Source organism: Octopus sinensis, linkage group LG13 (genome assembly GCF_006345805.1).
Source record: "Octopus sinensis linkage group LG13, ASM634580v1, whole genome shotgun sequence".
NCBI lineage: Eukaryota > Metazoa > Mollusca > Cephalopoda > Octopoda > Octopodidae > Octopus > Octopus sinensis.
Window position 1 is genome coordinate 56,160,237 of NC_043009.1, and position 27,220 is coordinate 56,187,456.

The 27,220-nt window shown below is 38.1% G+C and overlaps 2 protein-coding genes across 7 annotated transcripts in view; one reads left to right on the top strand and one right to left on the bottom strand.

The window, feature by feature from the left end:
• Window positions 1-2,958, bottom strand: part of LOC115218236 (proteasome maturation protein) — a 73,483-nt gene extending 70,525 nt beyond the window's left edge. The window contains exon 1 of the mRNA XM_029787965.1: window positions 2,831-2,958. Within this exon, the coding sequence (XP_029643825.1) occupies window positions 2,831-2,833 (3 nt within the window). The 5' untranslated portion in view covers window positions 2,834-2,958. The remainder of the gene's footprint in view (window positions 1-2,830) is intronic.
• Window positions 2,959-3,007: 49 nt separating this feature from the next.
• Window positions 3,008-27,220, top strand: part of LOC115218235 (vascular endothelial growth factor receptor 1) — a 101,067-nt gene continuing 76,854 nt past the window's right edge. For all 6 annotated transcript variants that reach the window (XM_029787960.2, XM_029787961.2, XM_029787962.2 and 3 more), the window contains exon 1: window positions 3,008-3,736. In XM_029787960.2, the coding sequence (XP_029643820.1) occupies window positions 3,616-3,736 (121 nt within the window). In that variant the 5' untranslated portion in view covers window positions 3,008-3,615. The remainder of the gene's footprint in view (window positions 3,737-27,220) is intronic.

The window sequence follows — 27,220 nt, forward strand, 5'->3', positions numbered from 1 at the left end:
ACTGAGGACTGGCGAACCAGTTGGCTGCACCAGACGCCAATCCGATCTGGCAGAGTTTCTACAGCTGGATGCCCGTCCTAACACCAACCACTCCAAGAGTGTAGCGGGTGCTTTTACATGCCACCGGCACAAGGACCAGTCAGTTGGTACTAACAACAGCCACACTTAAATGGTGTTTTTTACGTGCCACCTGCACGGAAGCCAGTTCAGCAGCACTGGCAACAACTTTGCTCAAATGTTTTTTCATGTGCCACCAGCACAAATGCCAGTAAAGCGACGCTAGTAACGATCATGCTTGAATAGTACTTTTTACGTGCCACTGGCATGGAAGCCAGTTAGCTTCTCTGGCAACGATCACACTTGGATGGTGCTCCACTAGCACAGATGCCAGTCATCGAATTTGATTTCGATTTCACTTGCCTCAACAGGTCTTCACAAGCAGAGTTTAGTGTCCAATGAAGGAAAGGTATGCATAAGTGGGCTGGTTACACTCCTGGCATAGGCCACGAGGTTATGGTCTCACTTGGCTTGCCGGATCTTCTCAAACACAGCATATTTCCAAAGGTCTTGGTCACTAGTCATTGCCTCGGTGAGGCCTAATGTTCGAAGTCATGCTTCACCACTTCATCCCAGGTCTTCCTGGGTCTACCTCTTCCACAGGTTCCCTCAACCGCTAGGGTGTGGCACTTTTTCACACAGCTATCCTCATCCATTCCCGCCACATGACCATACCAGCGCAGTCGTCTCTCTTACACACCACATCTGATGCATCTTAGATTCAACTTTTTTCAGAAAGTTAGCTCCAAGCAATCCATAGTAAATATATAAAAAACAACTTTCAGGAACAAATATATATATATAATGCATTATTCCGTGATAGAAAATTCAACAAAAAAGGTACTCCATCTGCTGAGAAATATATGGGCTTTTTTCAGCTTGTCTACCAAATTCACTTATAAAGCTTTATATGTGTGTGTGTGTGTGTAGTACATGCGTGTCTTTGTCTCATATCCACCGCTTAACAACCTGTGTAAACACATACCCGTAACTAGGAGGTTCGGTAAAAGAAACCAATAGAATATGTGCGAAGCTTAAAAAAAGGTGCTGGGATCGATTTGTTAAACATTTTGCATGGTAGTGCCCCAGCATGGCCACGGTCTAAGACTGAAACAAGTAAAAGATACAGATAGAGAGAGAGAGAGAGACAAACGCACAAACTTATATATTAGGCATACATACGCAAGTGTCCCTCCCAACACCGACTTTGTTTCCTCATAACTTTCAGGAAAATACATATTTTATAAAATTTTATACAATTACTTTTCATATACTGTAGATACCAATTATAACAGGATTTGTTGTGAAAAATATCTTTGAAGCTGGAGAGGGGAATTTTTGCATAATTCGCCCGAATCAACTTTTAGAAAAATGGGTATTTTTTGATAAAATTTTCTACAAATATTTTTCAGTCAATACGCATTTCTGTGTACTAAAATACACTTAAAAACATTGGTCAATCCGAAACTACAATAAAAGACACATTCCCAGAGTGTCACGCAGTGGGACTGAACTCAGAACCACGTGGTTGCGAAGTGAACGTCTTAATCACGTAGTCATATCTGTACCTGCAGATATGTGTTAGATTATACAAACTATTTAGTGAAAATAATAATAACTCAACGAAATATGTACCAAAACTGAAACGAATTGACCGCAGTTATGCTACGGAAAATTAAGGGATGGGTACGATTAAAATCCTTTGAAAGGCGTGCCCCAGCATGAAACAGTAAAAGAATATATTGCAGAAAATAACTGAATATTAATTTTCTTAATCAGTACAGCGTATAATTTAACAAAGCTAACGAGGCGGTTTCATGTTTGCCGATGCTATTGTATCCATGGCAGAGATGAAGAATACGTACACCACCCGTTTTTGGCGTGACCCTAAAACCAACCCCTAAACACCGGGTGTGCGTATTCTTTAGCTTCGCCTGTACACATATATTCATCTCACACAAAGTTGTAGTGTTGACTTCGTATATCGTTTAGTTCATCGACTTCGAATGAATGAAAGATTAAGTAGATCTCGGCGGGACGTAGATGCAGAGTACAGAAGAACGGATTTAAAGACGTGTTCCTATATCTGTCGTGCAGTTTGTATTGGTCACGTTTAAAATTCTTGTCGGAGAAGTAATTAATTATGTGGTGTAACATGTGTAAGCTATAAAACTAAGTCATGTGTATGTATGATAAAGCGTCTTCCACTGCAACATAACATGTGATATCATCATACCATAGTAGTTTACGAGCCAGCGACGGGAATCTATTAATGATCGTGTGACGTGGTAGAGATAATAACCAAATCTCCTTAAAAATTACCGTTATAAAACCAAATTACATGAGATAATTTAGTTCGGAATACACTATGCCTGAAAACAAGAGGAGCATGACGACCATAGCTGAAATGGTTTTGATCATAGATCTTTTATCAGGACCGATCTGGGACTAAACAATAACAGCAGGATAATAGTTTATGATATATCTCCATAATATATACACTAGTGATTCAACATTGAAGTATTGATGAGGAAAAAAGCTGATGTGACAACGAAATGATGACGGTTATTTTAATATTCTGCCGAATGCCGTAAATGTTACAAAAGAGAAACTAAAACCGATGACAAACGTTACTAATTAAGCAAACTACGGCACAGTTGTACTTTAAACTAAGTTTAATATTTACTTCAACTACTGTTTTATGATTACTTATCAACATCACACGCACAGATGCTGTGTAACTTGGTTTAATTAGCGAAAGACAAGCACTCACCATTGTTGTTATTCAACTTTCTGCACATTCACGCTTTAGCAATGGCAACATTTCCTCTTCCGGTTATGTAGAGCACGTGACTGAAGGTGGGCGGAGTTAAGTCCAATTGGGCAAACATGAGTTTGAACAACTTTCAGATTCCAGTAGCTCGTTTCTTTTTCTACCTGAATACGGGAAATAATTTTTTTGAATGAATTCCATTCTAAGAAATGACTGTATTTATCAAAAGAAATTTTATCTTAATTTTTTTTTATTTAGTGTAACTAACCGAGGTTAATGTTTACATGGAAAAGAAAAAAAACTAATTCAAAATTATTTTCAAGGGAGTGTGATTAATTGAAGTAATTCTCAGCCAAACTTAAAAAGTTTGGACACAACTTTTCTTTTCTATGAAAGACCATTTAAAAGAGAAAAATCTGACCTAGACTGTAGTCGATGGATGATAACATTATGTTCCAGCATTCTCATATTTTATAACGAAAAAAAAAAAGAAAAAGATTTTTTTCTAACCACCTGCGTGTCCTCGAAAGGAAGAAAAGAAGACTTTCCACTAACAAGTGGTTGAAAATGGTGACCTTTTGATATCTCACATTCTGGGAATATTTCATATGAATTCCATATTAATGAATTTTACTAAAAAGGAAAACAGGAAAATATAATTATCGCAGTAATAATAACTCTCCAAAGAGTTACAACTTTAAGTTTACCTCTTTTTTTTTTTTTTGATTGAATAATTCATTCCAATTGATGTTTAATGCGTTTTATCTGGACATTGGTCATACAAAATGTGTCGCCTCCAACCATACACTACCTCATGGAATTTATTATACACTAGGATCTCTTATTTTACAACGTGTCTCTTGATTTTACCGCTAGCTTCTGCATTTTGGTCTAACGGTAATAAAGGTAAGTGAAAGAAGCTATTATTTTTATCATCATCATCATCGTCGTCATCATTAGTTTACGTCCAATAATGTTCTAAGTTCAAATCCTGCCGAAGTCATTTTCTCGTTAAATCTTTCGGAGTCGCTATTAGTACTGGATCGATTTAATCGATTATACTCTTCCCCAAATTTTTGGTTCTTATGCAAATGTTAGAAATGGTTATTATCGTTAAGATAGAAGAAGATTGGCAGAAATCGATAGAGTCTGCTTCCCGTCTCTCTACACTCTGAGTTGAAATACTACCGAGATTAAATTCATCTTTTGTCCTGCCAGGGTCGATAGAATTAATGATCAGTCAAGTTTTGAGATCCGTACAATAGACTGTTCTGCTCCCACTAAATGTGTAGCCGTTTGCTTAGGTTGGAAACCAAAACCAGAGAACAGCTGGAAGGGGCACTAGCCCTTGGGAGTAGGATAATTTTTGGATCTGAGAGGGGAGACCTTACTGGCATGTCTCATTTTATTCCTTTTAAATACCTTCGTTTTCCATGCCTATTCTTTTTTGGTAATTTGAACCTTGGCATTTAACAAGTATGCAAGTCAAGGCGAAAGATCGCCTGAATCTTCGAGAGCCCACACCGTTTTCGTAATTATTTCTTGTAATGTCCCGCATCCATCGCCCTTGTGGCAATAATAAAGACGTTCTTTACCTTCAAGAGTCCGAAACCCGCCTAAATCGACTTTACCTTTCGTCCTTTCGGGGTCGATAAATCAAGTACCAATTGAGCACTGATCGACTATCCCCCCTCCCCACAAATTCTAGGCCTTGTGTCTAGAGTAGAAAGGGCGAAAAGAAATTCTTATTACAAGTGCTATGAAGTGGCAGAATCTGTCGCATCATGCTTAATGACATTCTGACGCATTCCTTTACGCTCTTAAGTTCAAATCCCGCCCAGGTCTACTTGGATTAAACTCGATGTCCTCTCCGCCGCCACCACTAGAATCACCAAAATTGGGGGGGAAATAACGCACAGTCTTGTGCCTTAGCTAGTAAACTGTTATTTACTGAGGTATGTGCAATCTACTATATTTACTAGCAACATAATTAGAAGCGACTTCGACTAAGAATGAAATCGCGTTGTTTCTAAGCTAATTCCTAGCTAATGCAGGGCTCAGCATGTCTATCTAAAATCAGTATTTTGATTAAACACAAGGTGAGAGTTTTGTATGGGATAATAACAGTCGATTTTATCGATATTGTTTATTATAGGTACTTACTAAACGCGGTTTTAATTCATTTCGATCCTATGGTATTCAAAAAATGTAGTCAGCATTCTACCATCTGAACGTCACCACCCTGGTATCAATAGTGATGATTTCATTATTTTCCACAATGGAACATTAATACAAAATATAGCCACTGTTGATGGTGGACATATATAAGTGTTATTTTTATACGACATCAGCTTTATTTTTAATCTTTTCTATTTACAGAAAGAGTGTATTTTATGCTTGGGTAAACATTCTCGTGGGACCCTGCAAATACGAGCATACAAGAGAACATCTATGTGGTCGTTCGACCCACTAGAAAAAGCAGCCAAATCTCCAAAATCACACCTTGCCGTCTAAATAAGGGATACATTGGATTATAAGTGTCCGGATTCGCTGCAAATAGTAAGAAGTATTCCAGTCGTGACCTGGAATACTTTTAATTATATGTCTGCTTCACCAGGGATGATCGGGAGCTGAACAACAAGGCATAACTACAGATTGGCGCCCCTCTCTGTCTTCGATCTTGTTTGCCCATAATGTTATGAAAAATGCTTATTCATAAATGAAATTTTGCTGGTATATGTTATCGAGCGTGTAGATTATGTATGTACTCATAAAATTTAGGGAAAAGAAAAATTTTCCCGTGGAGTTTCAGATCAAATTCCTCGACGACCTCCCCCTCCTGGTATTTTCACTTTTTTTTTTTTTTTTTTTCAAATTTATGTATTTGAAACGTCAACACTACGAAATTTAAACTCTCATAAACCTATCTCTGCAAAGTTCAATCTAAAAATATGCATCTTCAAGAATTCTAAGGAAGCCAAGTTGAATGGGAGAGCTGACTGATCAAAAACTATTTCAAAAATTTTTTGAAGTTGTCTGTATAATCGTACATTACAACCTCACAACGTACTCTACATAATGATCATACATTTCTCAGAAAGTTATGAGGAAACAACGAGGTCACCTGTGCGACACAAACCATGATTATGCCAACAATAGCAACAACAGGTCTAAAGATAACTCATAAAGCCTGCCTTTCACAGGCAAAAATTAACTGCTTACACACTCTCTTTAAGAGATTTGTGTATGTATATATATATTTGTGTGTGTGTATATATATATTTGTATAAACCATTGAGTTCTCTCGGAATCCCACTTCTCTTAATCATTTAATAAAATTCTTAGGTATATGTGCGCTTGTGGGTATATATATATATATATATATATATATATATATATATATATATATATACATGAAGGGCTGAATGTGTGTGTGTGTGTGTATATATATATATACATATATATATATATATGTGTGTGTGTATGCGCACGTGTTTATATGTGTGTGTATATCTTTGTTTTTGTCCCCCATACCGCTTGACAACAGGTGTTCGTGTGTTTACGTCCCCGTAAATTAGCGGTTCGGCAAAAGAAATATATATACACACACACATACACAGTATCATGTTTTACTTATTTCAGTCTTTAAACTGCGGCCATGCTTGGACACCACCTTAAAGAGATTTAGTTGGACGATCGACCCCAGTATTGTTTTTTAAAGCCTAGTACTTATTCTATCGGTTCGTTTTGCCGAACCACTAAGTTACACCGGTTGTCAAATGGCGAAAGGAGGGGGACAAAGACGCACATTAACACATATGCGCACACACAAATACTTAATATTTTGGACTGATGGGTATATGTCGATTAGTATAGTGAAGTGTTTAGTAGAGCACTGGTACAGTTTGGGTACCTGGTGTCATCCGCAGTCGGGGTATATTTCCGTTGGATCTACTTCCGAAACTCCACAGTGTTAGTTAAGATAGTAATAATAATTTCTTAATTATTATGTGTAGGAATGGGTGTGTGCATATGCGTAGGAGTGGCTGTGTGTTATGTAGCTTGCTTACGAACCACATGGTTCCGGGTTCAGTCCCACTTCGTGGCACCTTGGGTAAGTGTCTTCTACTATAGCTTCGGGCAGACCAAAGCCTTGTGAATGGATTTGGTAGACGGAAATTGAAAGAAGCCCGTCGTGTATATCTATATGTGTGTGTGTGTGTGTGTGTGTGTGTTTGCCCCCCCCCCAACATCGCTTGACAACCGATGCTGATGTGTTTACACCCCCGTAAAATTAGTGGTTCGGCAAAAGGGGCCGATAGAATAAGTACTAGGCTTACAAAGAATAAGTCCTGAAGGCGGTGCTCCAGCATGGCCACAGTCACATGACTGAAACAAGTAAAAGAGTAAGGAGAAGATGGATTTGGTATCAATCTTTATTTTAGTACAATGGTCGTTTCCACCCATCTTGCAACTGTCCCTTACAGGTGGGACTCCTTTCAACGTATTGTGTTGCATCAGTTTTGCAGTCTGGGTCTCATCAGGTACATCCATACATAAATTTATTTTCTTGCTAAAGATCCTGAGTTTTGGTTGTCATGTTGCTGTATGCCCATCTGGTTAGGGTATGAAACATTGCTGCAATTTTCAATTATTATTATCTTCCTATAATAAGAGTTGCAAACACTTGGAAATATAGACAAATAATTGTTGATAAAAAAAAAAATTTGTAGGGTAGGTTAATAGATGGACAGGGATGGATTGAGTTACATTGGGTTTAAGACAGGGGAATGGTACTAAAAGGGAGAGATATATATGCGCAGGAGTGGCTGTGTGGTAAGTAGCTTGCTAACCAACCACATGGTTCCGGGTTCAGTCCCACTGCATGGCATCTTGGGCAAGTGTCTTCTGCTATAGCCCTGGGCCGACCAATGCCTCGTGAGTGGATTTGGTAGACGGAAACTGAAAGAAGCCTGTTGTATATATCGATATATATGTATATGTATGTGTGTGTTTATGTGTCTGTGTTTGTCCCCCTAGCATTGCTTGACAACCGATGCTGGTGTGTTTATGTCCCCGTCACTTAGCGGTTCGGCAAAAGAGACCGATAGAATAAGTACTGGGCTTACAAAGAATAAGTCCCGGGGTCGATTTGCTCGACTAAAGGTGGTGCTCCAGCATGGCCGCAGTCAAAATGACTGAAACAAGTAAAAGCATAAAAAGAGAGTATGCAAGTTGTAATGTCTAGGGGATGAAAGGTTGTTTAACTAGCTAGCTTAGATCAGGATGCATATGCACACACACTTTCGCTCGTACAAAATAAAGATTGATACCAAATCCATCTTCCGTTATTTAAGAAATTATTATATATATATTATTGTGGGGTGGGCCAGTTTATGGGGTTACCCTAGGTTTCTTGCTCATAAGGCGTATCTGCAGACCCCAAACACTGCTGGCCAAAGACCTTTAAAATATTTTGAAGAGGTCTCAAGCCAGCAGCGTTCAGGGTCTGGAGATACGCCATAAGGTGTATGAGCAAGAAACCCAGGGTGACCCCATAAACCGCCCTGCCCCACTATAATATTAATAGCCCTACATCTTGGAGTGTTCTCCTCCTCCGGATTTATGTATTTTGACAAACGAAGCTATATATATGTATGATGGGCTTCTTTCAGTTTTCATCTTCCAAATCCACTCACAAGGCTTTGGTTGGCCCAAGATTATAATGGAAGACACTAGCCTAAAGTGCCACACAATGGAACTGAACCCAAAGTTGCGGTTGGGAAGCAAACTTTTTATACGCAGTTACATAAATATAATGTGTCAAAAACATGCACATGTATATATAAATAGATGTGTGTATGTATCTATATATATATATAATTTGAAACTGACTTAAAAATCGGAAATCCACCTGAAGATTGTCGATCAAGACATGAAACAATTGTAGTGGCGGTTTTTTTACTTTTTATTAAAATTTTATGTATTGATTAAGTCTTTCCTTGTTTGTTTTGCAAAATAGTGGTTTTGTCTCTAATTAATATTATATATATATATATATATATATATATAGAACAATCTTACTTAGAAATGGATGCGTGCATTCCGTCATATAATAAATTAATAAATAAAACATATGCATATATACATACATATATGTACGTACCTACCTCTACATGTATATATACATGCATATATGGGTACAGGACACCAAAAAAACGTCGAACACAATGAGAAACGAAAACATAAACACAAAACCAAGGAACTGGACATTTTTCTGAAACAACAAAAATAGAGTACAGAACAAATAACACAAGGAAAATTCCCATTCTTCAGTCGCCATGGTTTCATCTACTCTGCGTTTCGAAGGTGAAGATATATATATACTCATTACAGATATAGGGTAAAGAATTATCAATTTAATAATTAATAATAAATTTTACCAAGTAGTTTCAGTATTGGAAAAAAAACCATTATCAGTAAAAACTTGTACAAAAAGTTTTTTTTATATATAATTAAGGGTTTAGCAACAAGTTGCTTCACCACGTACTGAAAATTTAGAAATAGCAGCCAAAGACAGCTAATTCATTTTCACTACAGGTATAACTCCACAGATAACACTATTTGTAACTCACATAGGCAAAAAGAAGGAAAAAATAATTAAATCAAACAGTCTTCATTTAATTATGAACGCGTTTCTGGATTAGAATTATAAAAATTCATTTCCTTCATCAACATGATATTTCAAAAATTATAAATTTGAAAATGCTAAAAGAAAACCTATCCCTTGCATCTTCGACCAAGTTTTTTTTCGGTATGTGGTGAAGCAACTTGTTGCTAAACCCTTATATTTATATATATATATATTAATTATAAACCGCCGGTCTGCGAGTAATTCTTGTTTTTTATATAATTTTCATCTGTCTTGTCCGCATATTGTTCTGGTGTCTGCTGAATTTTTCTCTAGAGAACATTTTTTTATTTGTAGTTTGATCGTTGGTGATCTACTTCTAGCATACGGCTGACCACTTAGTGTTTTTTTAGCCCTTTAAATATACACATGTATTAGAATTTTCTCTGATTTTTCAGATTTTTGTATGCTAGGCTACAGGTTTTAAATTGATATTAATTAAATTAATATTCAATTTATCTCTCTCATTATTTAGATGTTTTATATATATATATATCTCATCATCATCATCATTTAGCGTCCGCTTTCCATGCTAGCATGGGTTGGACGGTTCAACTGGGGTCTGTGAAGCCAGAAGGCTGCATCAGGCCCAGTCTGATCTGGCAGTGTTTCTATGGCTGGATGCCCTTCCTAATGCCAATCACTCCGTGAGTGTAGTGGGTGCTTTTTACGTGCCACCCATATATATATATATAGAGAGAGAGAGAGGTGTCATCATCATTTAATATCCATATTCCATGCTGACATGGGTTGGATGGTTGAATAGCATCTGAGAGGTCCAAGGACTACATTGTGCTACAGAGCCTGATTTGGCATGGTTTCAGTGGCGGGGTGCCCTTCATAATGCCAACCACTTTACAGAGTACTGATTGCTAGAGTTTTGTGACACCAACACTTGAGATTTTGTCATGTAGATGCCCTTTGCCTGAGTGCAGCTGAAATAGAGCGGAAAATGCATAATAGAACTGTGAAAGGGAATGAATAATGTGAAAATGAATACAGAATTTACCAAGAATGGGATTGTGGAACATTCTACGTTTTTCTCAAATGAATTGATTGTGTGTATAAGACTTTTTCACTTCCAAGCATTATACTAATACATCTATTTGTTGTCTACACCACCTGTCTTTGTCTTTTTTTTTTGTGAATTCTCCGTATATACATATATACATCAGGTATCTTATAGTTTCCAACTACCAAATCCACACACAAGGCTTTGGTCAGCCCAAGGCCTTAGTAGAAGACACTTACTCTAGGTGCCACTCAGTGAGACTGAACCTAAAACCATGTGGTTGGGAAGCAAGCTTCTTACCACACAGCTATGCCTATCATCCTCATCATTTAACATCCGTTTTCCATGCTGGCATGGGTGGGTTGGTTTAACAGGGGCTGGCAAGGACAAGGACCACACCAGGTTCCATAGTCTGTTTTGGTTTGATTTCTACAGCTGGATGCCCTTCCTAATGCCAACCACTTTACAGAGTGTAGTGGGTCTTCTTTTACATGGCATTCTCACCAGGTTTGGTGGTGCCAACAGGAAAACAGAACTCAAAGCATAAGTATATTCTTTACTCTTACTCTTTTACTTGTTTCAGTCATTTGACTGTGGCCATGCTGGAGCACCACCTTTAGTCGAGCAAATCGACCCCAGGACTTATTCTTCGTAAGCCTTACTCTATCAGTCTTTTTACTGGACCACTAAGTTACGGGGACGTAAACACACCAGCATCGGTTGTCAAGCAATGCTGAGTGTAGCAAACACAGACACACAAAGATATACACACACATACATATGTATACATATATATGACTGGCTTCTTTCAGTTTCCATCTACCAAATTCACTCATAAGGCTTTGGTCAGGCCAAGGCTATAGTAGAAGACACTTGTCCAAGGTGCCACACAGTGGGAATGAACCCGGAACCATGTGGTTGGTAAGCAAGCTACTTACCACACAGCCACTTTTATTAGGATCTTTTCTGTTTGGCTGCCACTTTTCAATTTCAATTTTTGTTCCAATTGATTTCATAATTGGTGTCTTCGTGTAGTTTTGTATGATAATCATTAACATGAAATACATTTTCGCAATAAATCAATAAATAAAGAGTTAATAGCTTTTAAAGTTTACATATTTTGGGTAATTTTAGCCAAACAAAAGTCACAGGCATACAGGTGCCTGTCTCCTTCTGTTGTGGTTCTGTCAATCCATGCTGTCATTTTTCACTTATTAAATGCTTAAAACACGAGGTATTGTATGTTCGTGAGATGTGCTAAAAATAACAGCTAAATAGGCCTTAAATCACACACCAAAAAATTTCTTTTCTGTTTTTGCATTAACTTATGAATTCCCCTGTGCAGAATACAAATTCTCAAAAATTTTCTGAAAATTCCAAAAAGCAGAATTCCACCAATATTTCATTTGTTTATAGTTGACAACACCTGTTGTCATGCACAAAATGACAACATTCAAATCCTGTTTTCTGATTGGGTAAAAAAATTATCAAACTTTAGAAGAATATTGGTCCAAATTTGAGGACAACCTATATCTGATTCTAAGGGCCTGTCATGCCAAGTTTGAATGTGATTGGTTAACTGGTTTTTGCGTGCATTGGTAACAAACAGAAAAACAAGCAATTTTATATATATATATATATATATACACACACACACACACATAGATAGCAGACAGACAAAGATATGCTTTTATTTATCGCTGTTATTTATTCATTTATTTTTTCATCTGATATTTAATGCTAAGATGAGTTGGATGGGAAGTTCTTTGAGGTAGGATTATACAGCCAGATGTTCTTGTCGTCCACTAACATTTTTGCTGTTCCAGTGGTCTTGAAAAGCTCAGAGCAACTAATATTAATGTTAACAAGGAATGTGAACATAAACTCTTTTTCACAAATGTGCTTATAAATATGGAATATCAACATTCATACACACTCACATCACTTGTTACATTAATATAGAGGAGAAGTGATGGCTTTCTCTAGCTACTTTATTTGGTTGAATATATTATGATAATAGAAAGAAATTAGAAAGTAAAATGATTAATTACAAAAATGAAATAATAATTATATGAAATATTAGTGGAGAGAAAAGAAGTATGGCAGTGACTGATATATTAGAATGTATAGTATGGCGAGATATCGATTATTCTTAGTAGTCACAGTTCAGTCATCAGTGAACAGACCTAAGATAAAGGGTGTTCCATTCGTGACTTATCATAGTTATTTGTGGTATATCATTATCCAATGTTTTATTGTGTCTGGGGAGAGTCATTCTCTTTTAGTGCCTTATTAATTTAACACGCTCTCTGATTTCCACTCATTTACTTATTTATTTTTACTAAAGTTTTCTCTGCAACATGCAACCTTTTCAATAGTCGCTGACTTTATCCCGAGTCAGTGACTATTGAAAAGGCTGCAAGTCACAAAGAAAATTTTATTAAAAATAAATAAGTAAATGAGTGAAAATTGGAGATTGTGTTAAATTAATAAGGCACTAAAAGAGAATGACTCTCCCCAGACAATAAAATATGCTTTAACACACAAATTCACATAAAGAATCTTGCAAACCAAATATAAAAACGAAATTATCCAATGTATCCTTAATTTTTTTAAGATAGTAGAATGTCATTAGCTCTCTCTCCCTAAGTCAACATTTTAATGACCTAAAGTTGATGAACCAACTAATGTGCTTCTCCATTTTCTTATTTGCAATATAAATTAATGGTAAAATATTTCTTTACCTTCACCCATTTAATACAATAGGTAAGTTAATTGCAATGCAATTAAAAACGCTTGTGTATTAATAATTGGATATTATACCAACAGTATATTGGATAAATATTATCCCTTAGTGGGTTGGACCCACAACCCCTAACTTTCTTGTTATATATATGTCATCATCATCATCATCATCATCGTTTAACGTCCGTTTTCTGCGCTAGCACGGGTTGGACGGTTTCGACCGGGGTCTGGGGAGCTCGGGACTGCCCCAGGCTCCAGTCTAGTCTGGCAGTGTTTCTACAGCTGGATGCCCTTCCTAACGCCAACCACCCCGCGAGTGTAGTGGGTGTTTTTTACGTGCCACCTGCACAGGTGCCAGAGGGGTCTGGCATCGGCCACGTTCGGATGGTGCTTTTTATGTGGGGGGGGGTGCAGAAATATAGGGGAGCACCAGTGGGGAGGGGTGGTTCAGAGAAATGATGACAGGTTCTAGGCAAGTAGAACGTAGGATATCGAGAGAGGGGTAATGGTGAAATATCGTATTGAAGAGGGGGGGGGGTTCGAAGAGTAGACACCTATAATGGTGGTGGGAGAAATATATATATATGAGGAGGTGCTGAAAAGTTTGTGACTTTAGGTAAAAGAAAACGATTAATTATGATTCTATTCAATGTATTCCCCTCTCAGATTCATACACTTATTGCAGCAGTCCTTCAGTTTTTCTAAGCCCTATAAGAGAACTCAGAAGATTGGGTTGCCAACCAGGCCATTTGTGAAACCCTTAAAGCCAGGAACTTTTCAGCACCCTCCCCCCATGTGTGTGTGTGTGTATATATATATATATATATATATATATATATATGTGAAATAGAAAGATGAATAATCTTGTAGTGGATTAATCAAAAGTTTAACCGATACCTTAGTAGCAAAAATCACAGCAGTGAACAGCACGGTTGGAGGTACAACCATCTGGCGTTGCAACCGTGCGAATGAAATAAAACGATTTCTGTTCAATCTGCGTTCAGCTCCATTTCTTCAATTCACCAATAATGTTTTATATATATATATATATATATATATATTATATATATATATATTCTTTTATTCTTTTAATTGTTTCAGTCATTTGACTGTAGCCATGCTGGAGCACCACCTGAAAGGGTTTTAGTCAAAGAACTCGACCCTAGGACTTATTCTTTGTAACCCTAGTACTTATTCTATCTCTCTCTTTTGCCAAACGATTAAGTTATGGATACATAAACAAACCAACATCAGTTGTCAAGTGATGGTGGGGCGACGAACACAGATGCATAAATGTATATATCATCATCATCATCATCATTTAGCATCCGCTTTCCATGCTAGCACGGGTTGGACGGTTCAACTGGGGTCTGTGAAGCCAGAAGGCTGCACCAGGCCCAGTCTGATCTGGCCGTGTTTCTACGGCTGGATGCCCTTCCTAACACCAACCACTCCGTGAGTGTAGTGGGTGCTTTTTACGTGCCACCCACACTGAAACAAGTAAAAGAAATATATACATACATACACACACATATGCATGTATGTATATATGGGAGAAAATTCCACACGCACATATATCCATTACATATAATATATTCTCCCCAGAACAGGACTCTAGCCCATCACGGGAGTATTCAGTTTTGCCTGCTGAGTGGACTGGAATAATGTGAAATAAAGTCTTTCACTCAAAAACACAACACATTGCCCAGTCCAGGAATCAAAATCACAATCTTACAATCATAAGCCCAACAACTTAACCATCTACAGCAAGACACCTATCTCTGTCCCTTTATACCTTTAACCTTCCATCAAATGATACAAAGACACCCCATTCAATACTATTCCTCACTTCCAGCTGAGGGGTTTTTGTTTTGCAAGATACTTAGTGACCCTGTCAGTACTGGACCATGTAAAAAGCATCAGTACTGATGCCACTTAAAAAGCACTGCTGATGGTACCTCATAAAAAGTACTGGTATTAGAAAGGGAATCCAGCCATAGAAATCACGCCAAAACAGACAAGGGAGTCTGGTGTGGTTCACAGCCCTACCATCTCCTGTCAAACCAGCCAACCCATTCCAGCATGGAAAATGGATATTAAATGGTGACCATGATAATGATGACTCCAGTTTAGGAGGCAGGAGAGCTTGAGGACTGTGTTGTGTACAAAGGCATCCTTTCAAGAGTTGCACTGCTGATTAGATGCTGCCCAGTTCTTTAGGAATGATTGAGATCCTCAAAGTATTTTAGGGTTGCATTTAAATTTTTTTTTCTTGAACACTTGCTGTAGAGCTATGGGTGAACTATGTGGAGTACTGAAGACAATGCATTTTTGCAGTGTGTAGTATGATGTTGAGGAACTTAAGTGAAGGGATAGTTTCAGTTCTTGCCCAGTTATTTTTAATGAGTCAGGAGTAAAGTGTCAGTAATACTGGGAATAATTAGCATAAAATTGGTACAGGTCCTGCTATTGACTAATTTGAAGAGTCATAGAGCATAAGAGGAGGTAAGTATTGTTTAGTATATAATTGTGTGTTGTATTATGAGGAGACAATGAAGTGCTCAGGTGGCCCAGTAGGTTCAGAGACAGTTACGGTTTGGTGGAGAATAGGTTTTGAGGTTAGTGAGATCAAGAATGTTTAGGATCCCTGTGTGTTAGGGTGAAGTGGAAAGAAGTTAGTATAAGGATGAGAACTGCAAACGATTTCAGCTTCTGCATTGGCTGTATAATAATGGGATGAATGTGTGACCCGCAAATAGTTGTGAACTTATACATTCCTAGTGCAGAAGGAGATGTCATAAAAAAAATTACTAGGCACAGGAGTGGCTGTGTGGTAAGTAGCTTGCTTACCAACCACATGGTTCCAGGTTCAGTCCCACTGCGTGGCATCTTGGGCAAGTGTCTTCTGCTACAGCCCCGGGCCGACCAATGCCTTGTGAGTGGATTTGGTAGACGGAAACTGAAAGAAGCCTGTTGTATATATGTATATATATATGTATGCGTGTGTCTGTGTTTGTCCCCCTAGCATTGCTTGACAACCGATGCTGATGTGTTTACGCCCCCGTCACTTAGCGGTTCGGCAAAAAGAGACCGATAGAATAAGTACTGGGCTTACAAAGAATAAGTCCTGGGGTCGATTTGCTTGACTAAAGGCGGTGCTCCAGCATGGCCGCAGTCAAATGACTGAAACAAGTAAAAGAAGATAAAAGAAGAAAGTGGTTGCAGATGTGCAATGAGTAATAAAAGGAGAAAATGTATTTTAGAGAATGAGGTAGAGATACCTTGAGCCAGAGTAACTAGATGTTGTTATTACCTCCTCATGTATAGTTAATCAGGTGTAGAGGAAATTATCATACCTAACAAGGAGACACCATAGAGAGAAGTAATTACAGGTGTGTTAAATTACTAGACCAGGTTATGAAAGTTACAGAAAGAGCTATAGCTCTACTAATTAGTTATATTAGAAACAATGCAGTCTGTTTTTGTGCCAAGGAGAAGGACTCCTGATGTTCTCTTTCAAGCACCTGCACATGTATTTAGCCAAATGTAAACCTCTGTACTTAATATTCATCGACCTAGAAAAATCTTTTGATAAAAAAGATCCTCTGCTTCCTGATCTACTGGAAACTAGGAGTAGACAAATGGTTGGTGAGAACCATTCAAGCCATATTACAGTGGTGGCTGTCAGTAAGGTGAAAGATAGCAATAAGTGCAGCAATGAATTCAGTGTGCAGAAAGAAGTTTGCCAGGGCTTGGTTCTTAATCCCTTTAGATTTATCATAGTCCCCTGATAAATTGCCTGTGGGAACACCTCTGTTCTGATGACTTTATACTTTTAGCTCTGAATGTGCAATAGAATTAGGAATGAAATTCCAGGTGTCGAAGCAAACCTGGAATCAAAGGGCCATAATTTTAAATTTAGCAAAAATCAAAGTTCTTTTAAGCAGAAAAACTGACAGGATGCCTATTTCTGCAGGACATGTAGAAAAGGTGTCAGTAGAAATTCCATAGATATACCTAATGCAAACAATGGACTCATAAGAAGTGCAGTGGAATGACAGGAAGGTTGACAAAGAAAATAGACTTTGTTGTAGAAGATGCGCAAGAACAATAAACACTACTAAGAACACATGCAAAGTCAATTTTTTCAAATGGCCAATAGTATCCTTAAAGGTAATTGATAGTTTCTGTCACCTAGGTGATCTAAAGTTCAGTGAAATGCAGATTGTATGATGCTTATGTGGGCCTTGAATGCAGAGGACATGCAAAGACAAAAAAGAAATGAAGCTGGTTATGCTCTGCTGGACGTGCAACATCAGTGTGTATGTCTGACGAAGTGCAAATGTGTCGAGAAAAAATCTTAGGCATAAGAGGCATTAGATTTAGAGTGCAAGAGAGAAGAGTGCTGGTGTGGTCATGTGATGCATATGGATGAGGACAGCCTGCATAAAGGATTACCGATTGAAGTAGATAGAACCTGTGGAAGAAGGAAATCCAGGAAGACATGGGATAAAGTAGTGAACAACATCATATTGTTAAAGCCTCACAGAGATGACAAAAGACCAAAATGATTGGCAATACACTGTGCTTGAGAAAACTTGTCCTCTTCAGCACCAATGAGGTCCTATAAGCTTATTATGTCTATTTCCCTGCACCAAGTTTGTACCAAGCCTTTCCAACAACTCATCTTCCTAACACCCATCCCTCCATCACTCTTCTAACTCTGGCACTATTTACTCAACTACTGTAATCATATGAGAGCAGAACTGCACGTATTTCATCTCCATTTTGTTATCCCACTTCTTGGAACCACCTCCTTTTGTCATCCATCCCACAATCTCTTACATCATTCTTTTCTTCCACTTCATTTTCCACTGAATACTCTCTTATATCCACCCACCCACCTTTATTCATCATTCACTATATCCACCCTCCACCTCGGCATAACTCTGACTTCCATCTCTGTCATTGTGCTCTCCCCTCTCACCCTCACCACACACTTCACATCATCTCTTTATTTCCGATCTACATTTGGTTTTATTACACTACTGCTCTCCACGTTTTTTTCTGCCACTTATCACCTTCTCCTCCCTGACTCATATTTCCTTCACCTTCCTCTTTTTCCCAAACTGATATTCACCATTGCCCCTGTCCACCTGAAACATGTAAAGCTTGTTTTCTCTATTAAGCTTTCTGTGATCTTTGTAACATTTCTTGTGCGTCCACAGTTTACACTGGATGTACCATATGGAATTCCTTTCTGCTCCTTTTCTACATATAGAGCAACGCCATTTTTTTCTGATGGAAGTGGGCTTCTGTCTTCTTTCCTACTTATCAATACCCTAATCTCTGCTAAATTCACTTAAGGAACCCTATCAAAGAATCTTTCCTTGATCAACAAAAGCTTAGCAAGATACTTCTGCAGTCATCCCAACTGGAAGATGGCATCAGTAGTGCTTCTTCCTGGCACAAAATCAAACTACATAGTATTTACTGTATTTTCTGGCAGACAAGTCAATATAGTATGTAGTGTAAACATTCAAACATAGTCACTATCTTTCCAAATCTTGCTGCATTTCACATTAAATATTTGGTCCTCCAAGGTTGTCTTGGTATATATGTCAACCTACCTTTTTTGGTTGTAAATTTTAGTCTGAAAATTTCATCTTGTATGCTGGAAAATACAGGACATTAATTCTCTTCCTAATCAATTGTGCTATAACTCTTTCTGTAACCTTCATAACTTGGTGTGACACTTGAAAATTTCTGTAGTTTCCCCTCTTTAATGCATCATCTTTGCCTCTGTAGCATTTGGTAATGACACTGCTATACCAGTCATTTGGGTATGACATCCTCATGTACTACTTGATTTACTATAAGGTGACCAGTCTACATCTCATTCTGCCAGAGATTTTTAAGCATCTCTGGTTGTACCTGATGGACCAAGCACCTTTCCTGTCTTCATAACTTTAATTGCTCTTTTCACAATACCGCTATCAGCTTGGGTGGCTGGTCCCATAGTTAGGCCTACTTGAAGTAGACTCACCATCTCCCATGCTTTCTCCCCATTATCCATAAATCTCTTGTAACAACACTTCCATGCTTCTTTCTTTGCATTGTCTGTAAGAGCAAAAACACTGTCCCTTTTTTTAACACACTTTCCCCAATAATGTCTCAGATTTTTCTCACACTGCCTTGCAATCCAAAATACCACTCACATCTTAGGACATTGACAGACTTTTTACTTTGAGCTTTTACTCTTGATATATTTGTCCTGACAGCTTAATTCATTGCTGTTCTTTACTGTCTCTGTTTAGCCTATCTTTCTAAGCTTGTCTCTTATTTTTTATGGCAGCAGTCCTCAACCTTTTTTGCACCATGGCTGATTTCAAAACAATTTTTTCATTGACCTGGGGATCATATGCATAATAAAACAATAGAATACATAATATATAATTTAATTACTACATATATAATGCATATATATCAGATCGTTAAGAATGCAATGTCTAATTTTGAATTGAAAGTTTATTTCACTTTATCTCAACAAAAAGCAAAGCATTAAATCAAAGTATGTACCTAAATTACCAACACAATTTTGCCATTTTATCGGTAGCTTATTTATGCTGGCAGCAAAGAATTCTGGAGAGCAAGAGGTGATGAAATCACAAAAGGCTGTTTTTGCATCTTCTTCAGGTTTGAAGTTTTTTCCTTGCAAAAAGTTGTCTAATGCCTGGAAAACATGATAGTCAGTTGGTGCAAGGCCTGGTGAATATGGTGGATGACAAAGTACTTCCAAGTTCAGTTCCTGTAACTTGGGTAGTGTTCTTTGTGCAACATATGGTTGATCATTGTCTTGCAAGAGAATTGGCCTGTCTCTATTGACCAATCTTGGTTGTTTAATTGCGAGTTCACTCATCATTTCATCCAGTTGGTTGATGTATGCATTCGCTGTAATTGACTTACCAGGTCTTGTGAAGCTGTAGTGGATGACATCAGCACTGGACCACCAAACAGACACTATTAGCTTTTTTTGGTGAATATTCTCGTTTGGATTGTGTTTTGGCACTTTGTCTCTATCCAACTATCATGCAGAAGAAAAGAATCCATTTTTCATCACATGTAACAATACGATGCAAAAATGGTTTGCTTTTCTGCCGTGACAGCAAAGAACAGCAAGTTTCAAGATGATGTGTCATTTGATGCTTGTTCAGTTCATGTGGTACCCACTTGTCCAGCTTCTTTACCTTGCTGATTTGTTTCAGATGGTCCAATACAGTTGGAATTGAAGCATCTAACTTTGCTGGTAATTCAAGCATAGTTTGAGATGTAGCCGCTTCCACTACATTTTTCAGCTCACCATTATCCACCTTGGTCCCAGGTCTACCACAGGGCTGATTTTCAAGAGTAAAGTCACCAGACTGAATCTTCTCAAACCATTGATGTTTTCAGTTGTCTGGTATGCATTGGTTCCACAACGGAACTCATATTCATAAACAACATGAACTTTTGATCTATCTATGGGTTCACAAAAATCGACTTACAAGAGAAAACTCACAATACAATCAAACATCATGAATTGCATTTCGAAAAGTGAGGATGTAACTCTTCAATGTTGTAAAACAAAGAATTGTCAGGATAAAACATTAGAGTTAACGGCTTTCAAACTTGGACATTTCATTCGCAATGACCTGATATATATTAAATATATAAGGCAAAAACACTTTGATGACTGTAATAGTTAATAAAATAGAAATAAAATTTTTTAATTTATTTTTTCCAGTACTGTCCCACAATCCAGTAGTTGGAGACCCCTGCTTTATGGTATTGTCTACAAATTTCTTCCCATTTCATCTTTTTTGGCTAAGACCTTGCCCCAGCCACAGTTTAGATCTATCACCCTCAACAGGTTGACATTCCCAATTATCCTTTACATTGTTATTTTCTATCTGTGCCTCAGTCTTGTCATCTTAATGTTTCTGAATCTGTCACTGGTTGTTAGCTCTTTCAGTTTTCATGTCCTCCTTATCCAAGATTACCATCTATCCTTGTGTCCATACTTTAAAGTTTTGATCCTTCTTCATTTTGTACATCATAGCCAAGTTCTCCATGAAGCATAAGGCAGCAGATCCCTCACACTGTTGACCAATATGTCCGTTAAAATCACTGGTTACAATGATGAAGTTACCATTATTTGTTTTGGAGGTGGTGGCCTGCAGAAGAGTTACATAAAAGTAGTCCTACTGTTTATCCAACAGACCTGATTGTGGTGCATAAGCAGAGAGAAATGCCACTGTTGCGTTGATGAAGAGCAGCTTAATTATTCTATCACACACCCTGACTATACCAATTATCTGAACTATCCATTTCTCTGCTTCTAAGATACACACTCCTACTCTACCAGCTTCAGATATATATATATATATATATATATATATATATATATACACATACACACATGTATGTACATGCATACATACATTTGCTAGAACACTTCATTTGTTTCCCATTATTTGTCCATTAATTCTTATCTTTACCCATGCTTTCATTGATCTCCCACCCTCTTTGTACCTCCAGATTATCTCACTTTCTTCTGCAACCATACATCCCACCCTCATACACTCTGCCTGTCTCTCTCTCTCTCTCTCTCTCTTCTCTGTCCATTTATGCAACCTACCTGACATGTCATCTCTCATCCTTCCGTTTACTGTACCATCCTTTCTATTTTGCTGTCCCACACCCCACCCTGCACCATGAGACATCCCCCAAATCATAACAGAGGAGTTCAAGACCAGGTGCTCATAGCTACTCATATTTGATGACCTTGTTTTTCTAACTGAATGTGCAGTAGAATTTGAAAAGGAATCAATCAAGAGACCTCACAGTAAACATTGAAGTGTTAGTATGTTGGAAAAAATAGGACTCTACTACCATTATAAAGCAGCCATATTCAATATGTAGAAAAGGAGCAGATAGAAATTCATTACAGTGCACTCAGAGTAGACTGTGGGTACACAATAGGGAATCATAGGCAAGCAAACAGAGCAGGTAGTTTTTACATATGGCAGGTGCATAGGGGCAATAATTACAATGAGCACATGTAAAAATAGGTCTTTCTAAGTTTGATCCTTCTTCATTTTCTATACCATGGTCAAAGTCTTCATGAAGTGAATGCATGCAAAACCCTCACACTGTTGTCCTATATGTCCATTAAAATCGTTAGTTATGACAATGAAGTTATTTGTTTTGGAGGTGGTGGCCTGTGAAAGCACATGGCTCAGTGGTTAGAGCGTCGAGCTTACGATCATAAGGTTTTGAGCTCGAATCCCAGACCAGGCTGTGTGTTGTGTTCTTGAACAAGACACTTTATTTCATGTTGCTCCAGTTCACTCAGCTGTAGAAATGAGTTGTGACGTCACAGGTGCCAAGCTGTATCGGCCTTTGCCTTTCCCTTGGATAACACTGGTGGCATGGAGAGGGGATGCCGGTATGCATGGGCGACTGCTGGTCTTCCATAAATAATCTTGCTCGGACTTGTGCCTGGGAGGGTAACTATCTAGATGCAATCCCATGGTCTGTGTTGTGACTGAAGGGGATCTCAGATTGTCTGTCTGTCTGGTGGCCTGTGAGAGAGTTTCATAAAAGTAGATCTACTGTTTATCCAACAGACCTGATTGTAGTGCGTAAGCAATGATAAATGCCATTGTTGTGTTGATGAAGACCAGTACATGGATTGTGTTGATGAAGACTGATGCATGCATTCATCACTGTGGCCTGGGAGAATCTTTGAACACCTCCTTGATCTTGACCATTAGCTTAGCTTTGATGTTGCAGGTGAAATAGTTGCTGTCTTTCTCAACTGCGCTCCAACATAGTAATCCATGAGATTACAATCAGGGAAATTAGGAGTCCAGAAATTGGGGTCTGCCGAAGTCATAGAAATTCTCCAACAGCTACTTCTGACTCTTTCCAGAGGTATGACAAGAAGTCAAATCCTGCTGCCACACATATGGCCTTTGAGCAGCAACCCTCTTGAGCCAGGGGTTAACTACAGTCTCCAGCAACTTCACATAACCATCTGAATTGAGCCTAAAGCCCTGCTCAAAGATGTAGGGATGAATTCCAGTGTGCAGACAGTCAGAATGCCTGCTTTGTCCCTTCCTGCTGGCCATGGCTTCATAGTCTTCATAGCAGCTGTCTGTATCACATCTTACAGTCTCTACAGTGTTCACAAGCATTGAGCAGCAATCGTCACGATACAGGTCACTCTTTTCCAGATGGTTTCTAGTCCTCCATCACAGCTGATTTTTTCATAGCTACAATTTTAATCTTTGTACTCTCCAACATTGTTGATTGTTCACAAATAATACATCAAGCTATTCCTGAAAAAATGAGGTAAAAGATCATCAAATTTAGCCCTAACATCCTGTACGTACATGCTTATTTTGGTTTCCTCTCTACCAAATTCAATAGCAAAGAAGGCTTTGGTTAGCACAAGGCTTTGGGTTCAATGTATCCTGTTGTATATAAGATAGCAGGGAGTAATTTGAATACAATATAACTACTGTATCTACTTATTGGTAAGATAATCTCAATAAAATGTGTTCTGCTGAAAAGGTCAATAAGCCTGAAATATACTTATTGTTTTAACTGATTGGTTTAAAGACCAGATTCATTTCTATCTTGTATTTTATATATTTTCTGAAAAATTTCAACTTAGTCATTGTATTGGAAGTCTATGTCTTTTGCATATTATTAGAATTTAGAGTGGTTTGACAAAAGATCTTGGCAGAATAAGTACCTGACTTTAAAAAAAATAACCAAACCCTTCAGGTTGATGTCCCAGTATGGCCAAAGTCCATTGACTGAAACAACCAAAAGAATAAAAGAATAGTCATGGCTGTGCTGTAAAGAGCTTGCTTCCAAACCACATGGTTTCAGTTTCAGTCCCACTGCATAGCACTTTGAGCAAGTGTCTTCTACTATAGTCCCAAACCAAAGCAAATCCTTGTCGGTGGATTTGGCTTTATGTGTGTGTGAGTTTGTCGCTCCCCACCACCACCACCACTTCACAACCTGCATTGGTTTGTGTAAATCTCATCTCAGTAACATTGTAGTTCAACTAAAAGAAAGCAATAGAATAAGTATTAAGCTTAAAAATAAGATTGAAATAAAAGATATTTATTTACTTCTGCATTTATATCTGTATATATAAGGTGGCGAGCTGGCAGAAACGTTAGCATGCCGGGCGAAATTCGTAGCTGCATTTCGTCTGCCACTACGTTCTGAGTTCAAATACCGCCGAGGTCGACTTTGCCTTTCATCCTTTCAGGGTCGATAAATTAAGTACCAGTTACGCACTGGGGTCGATATAATCGACTTAATCCGTTTGTCTGTCCTTATTTGTCCCCTCTGTGTTTAGCCCATTGTAGGTAGTAAAGAAATATATATATATATGTGTGTGTGTGTGTTTGTATTTATGTGTATTAGTGTGTGTATCTGTTTGAGTGCGAGTTTTGTCACTACTCAGCATATTACGTCTGTAGCAGCATAAAAGCTATTTTATGAAAAGCTATTGTCCTCAATTACGCGACTAATATTTTCATTGGTTATCTGGGTTGAGGAAGAAAGGAAGGAATTGTTGAATGATCAATGCCCTAAGGCGACCAACCTGCCAAGTAATTATGTGTGTATTTATTGTGACTGAGCTGAATTAAACTGGAAGGAAAACAGTAAAATGGGATTGAGTATGAAAATTCCATTCCTGTTACTGTGTTTATATTATTGTTAATCCTTGTTGTTTGACTAATATATGGTTGTATGGTAGGCCTTAATATACGTAATTATTTCATTCATTCTTTTCATTGGCTCTCATATGAATGGCAGTCGCCCACCTTGCTGTTTAGCTCCAGATCAATTCTTATCCGCTACACCCATGATGAAAGGCATTTCAGCTTTGATAATTTTTTTTTTATATACTTGTGTATATCAAGAACTACATTGTCAACAGTATTCTTTTCCATCTAAAACAATGACAGTGGTAGTGGTGGTTTAGAATTTGAGACAGAATTAGCTACTATTTCTAGCAGATAAAGGCAATGGCAGAGAAAGAGAGAGAGAGTTTCTTAATTTTTGTTCACATTGCTCAAAAGCATTTGTCTCAAGACCACCAGAGATGGAAATGGGGGTGGTCCGTGAGTGTACAGGGAGGCGGTGTTCTGTTATATTTCAGCACATGGTAGGGAGGAGGGAGAGCTTATAGTGTCTACACCCATCTTCCCGACCTCGGTCTTTCAGACTTTTGCATATCCCTTGTTCCTGATATTCATTTCTATCACTGGGGAACCATTCATTTCTGACAACGCCAAGCAATGAGCCTTTACATAATTGCTCAACATGCTGGAAATAACAGTTAAATCTGCCTCGAATTACACAGTATTTCCTTAGAAGAGGGCAACATTTCAAATCAATATGTGTGCACAAGCACACACATATATCATCATCATCATTTAATGTCCATTTTCCATACTGGCATGGGTTGGCTGGTTTGATGGTAGCTGACAAATCAGAAGAATGTCTGCTTTGCCATGGTATCTATGGCTGGATGCCGTTCCTAACACCAACCGCTTTACAGTATGCTTAGTAAATTTCACATTCCACTGGCACAGGTGCAAGTAATGAGTGCTGGAATGAATGCATTTTACATGGCACTGACACCTAATAATAATAACAATAATATATACACACACACACACACGTGCACAGGTAATAAGGTAGATAAATGTAGTTAGGCTTAAGACATACTTACACGGAGCACAAATTAGATAACAAAATAAAGAAAAAAGAACAAAAAAAAGGATTATGTAAAGTTTTATCTCAACAGCTGTTTCAAGATAGCTGTAACTTACATAGTAACCACATTCATAAGTAATATGTGTGTGATGACATAGGTGTCATTTTTGCCAAAGCATAATATTGTTATATTTCGGGTCTAAGCATTGCAATGCAATTGTAAATGAAACACAATTATGACACTACTACATTTATTCAATATGACTCTGTTTTGAATCACAGTCTAGGTGCAAATGCTTTACACACGGCATGCAACTATTCTTGTCTACACCCATCTTCCCGACCTCAGCCTTTCAGACTTTTGCATATCCCTTGTTCCTGATATCCATTTCCACCACTGGGGAACCATTCAATTCTGACAACGCCAAGCAATGAGCCTTTACATAATTGCTCAACATGCTGGAAATAACAGTTAAATCTGCCTTGAATTACACAGTATTTCCTTAGAAGAGGGCAACATATTTCAAATCAATATGTGTGCACATACACAAATACACATATATCATCATCATCATTTAATGAATTAACGGTCATCATCATTTAAGGAATTAAAGCTTATTCCTGATGCAGTTTTGCATTCGGAGCATCAAGCAGAACATAAGTGCTCATCACCCTCATCTCGAAAATGGACCAAACAGAAAAACTCAACAGGTTAAGATCAGGGCTTTTTGAAGATCATACATCCTTGCCTGTGAAGGACAGAATATTTTTCTGAATCCAGCGTTGTGTCTGTTTGGAGCTGTGGGATAGTACCAAGCCCCGTTGGAGGCTCCAAGATGTGCTTTGAAATTGCTCATTCCCCCATGGGAGCACTTCAGCTTCCAGAATGTCATTAATGTATTCCTGGTAGCTGGCAAATCAGAAGACTGTCCCAGCTCTACTGTCTGCTTTGGCATGGTATCTACGGCTGGATGCCCTTCCTAACATCTGAAGGCACAAACGAGGGGAGACCTTCCAGTGGCTGTCACAGCTGTCCAAACCATAACTGACTGTGGATTTTGACATCGATTTATAAGTCAACCCTTGATGGAGCCAGATACATTTCAAAGTTGGTCATTCTGGTGATTTACTATTTGTTTGATGTCAAATT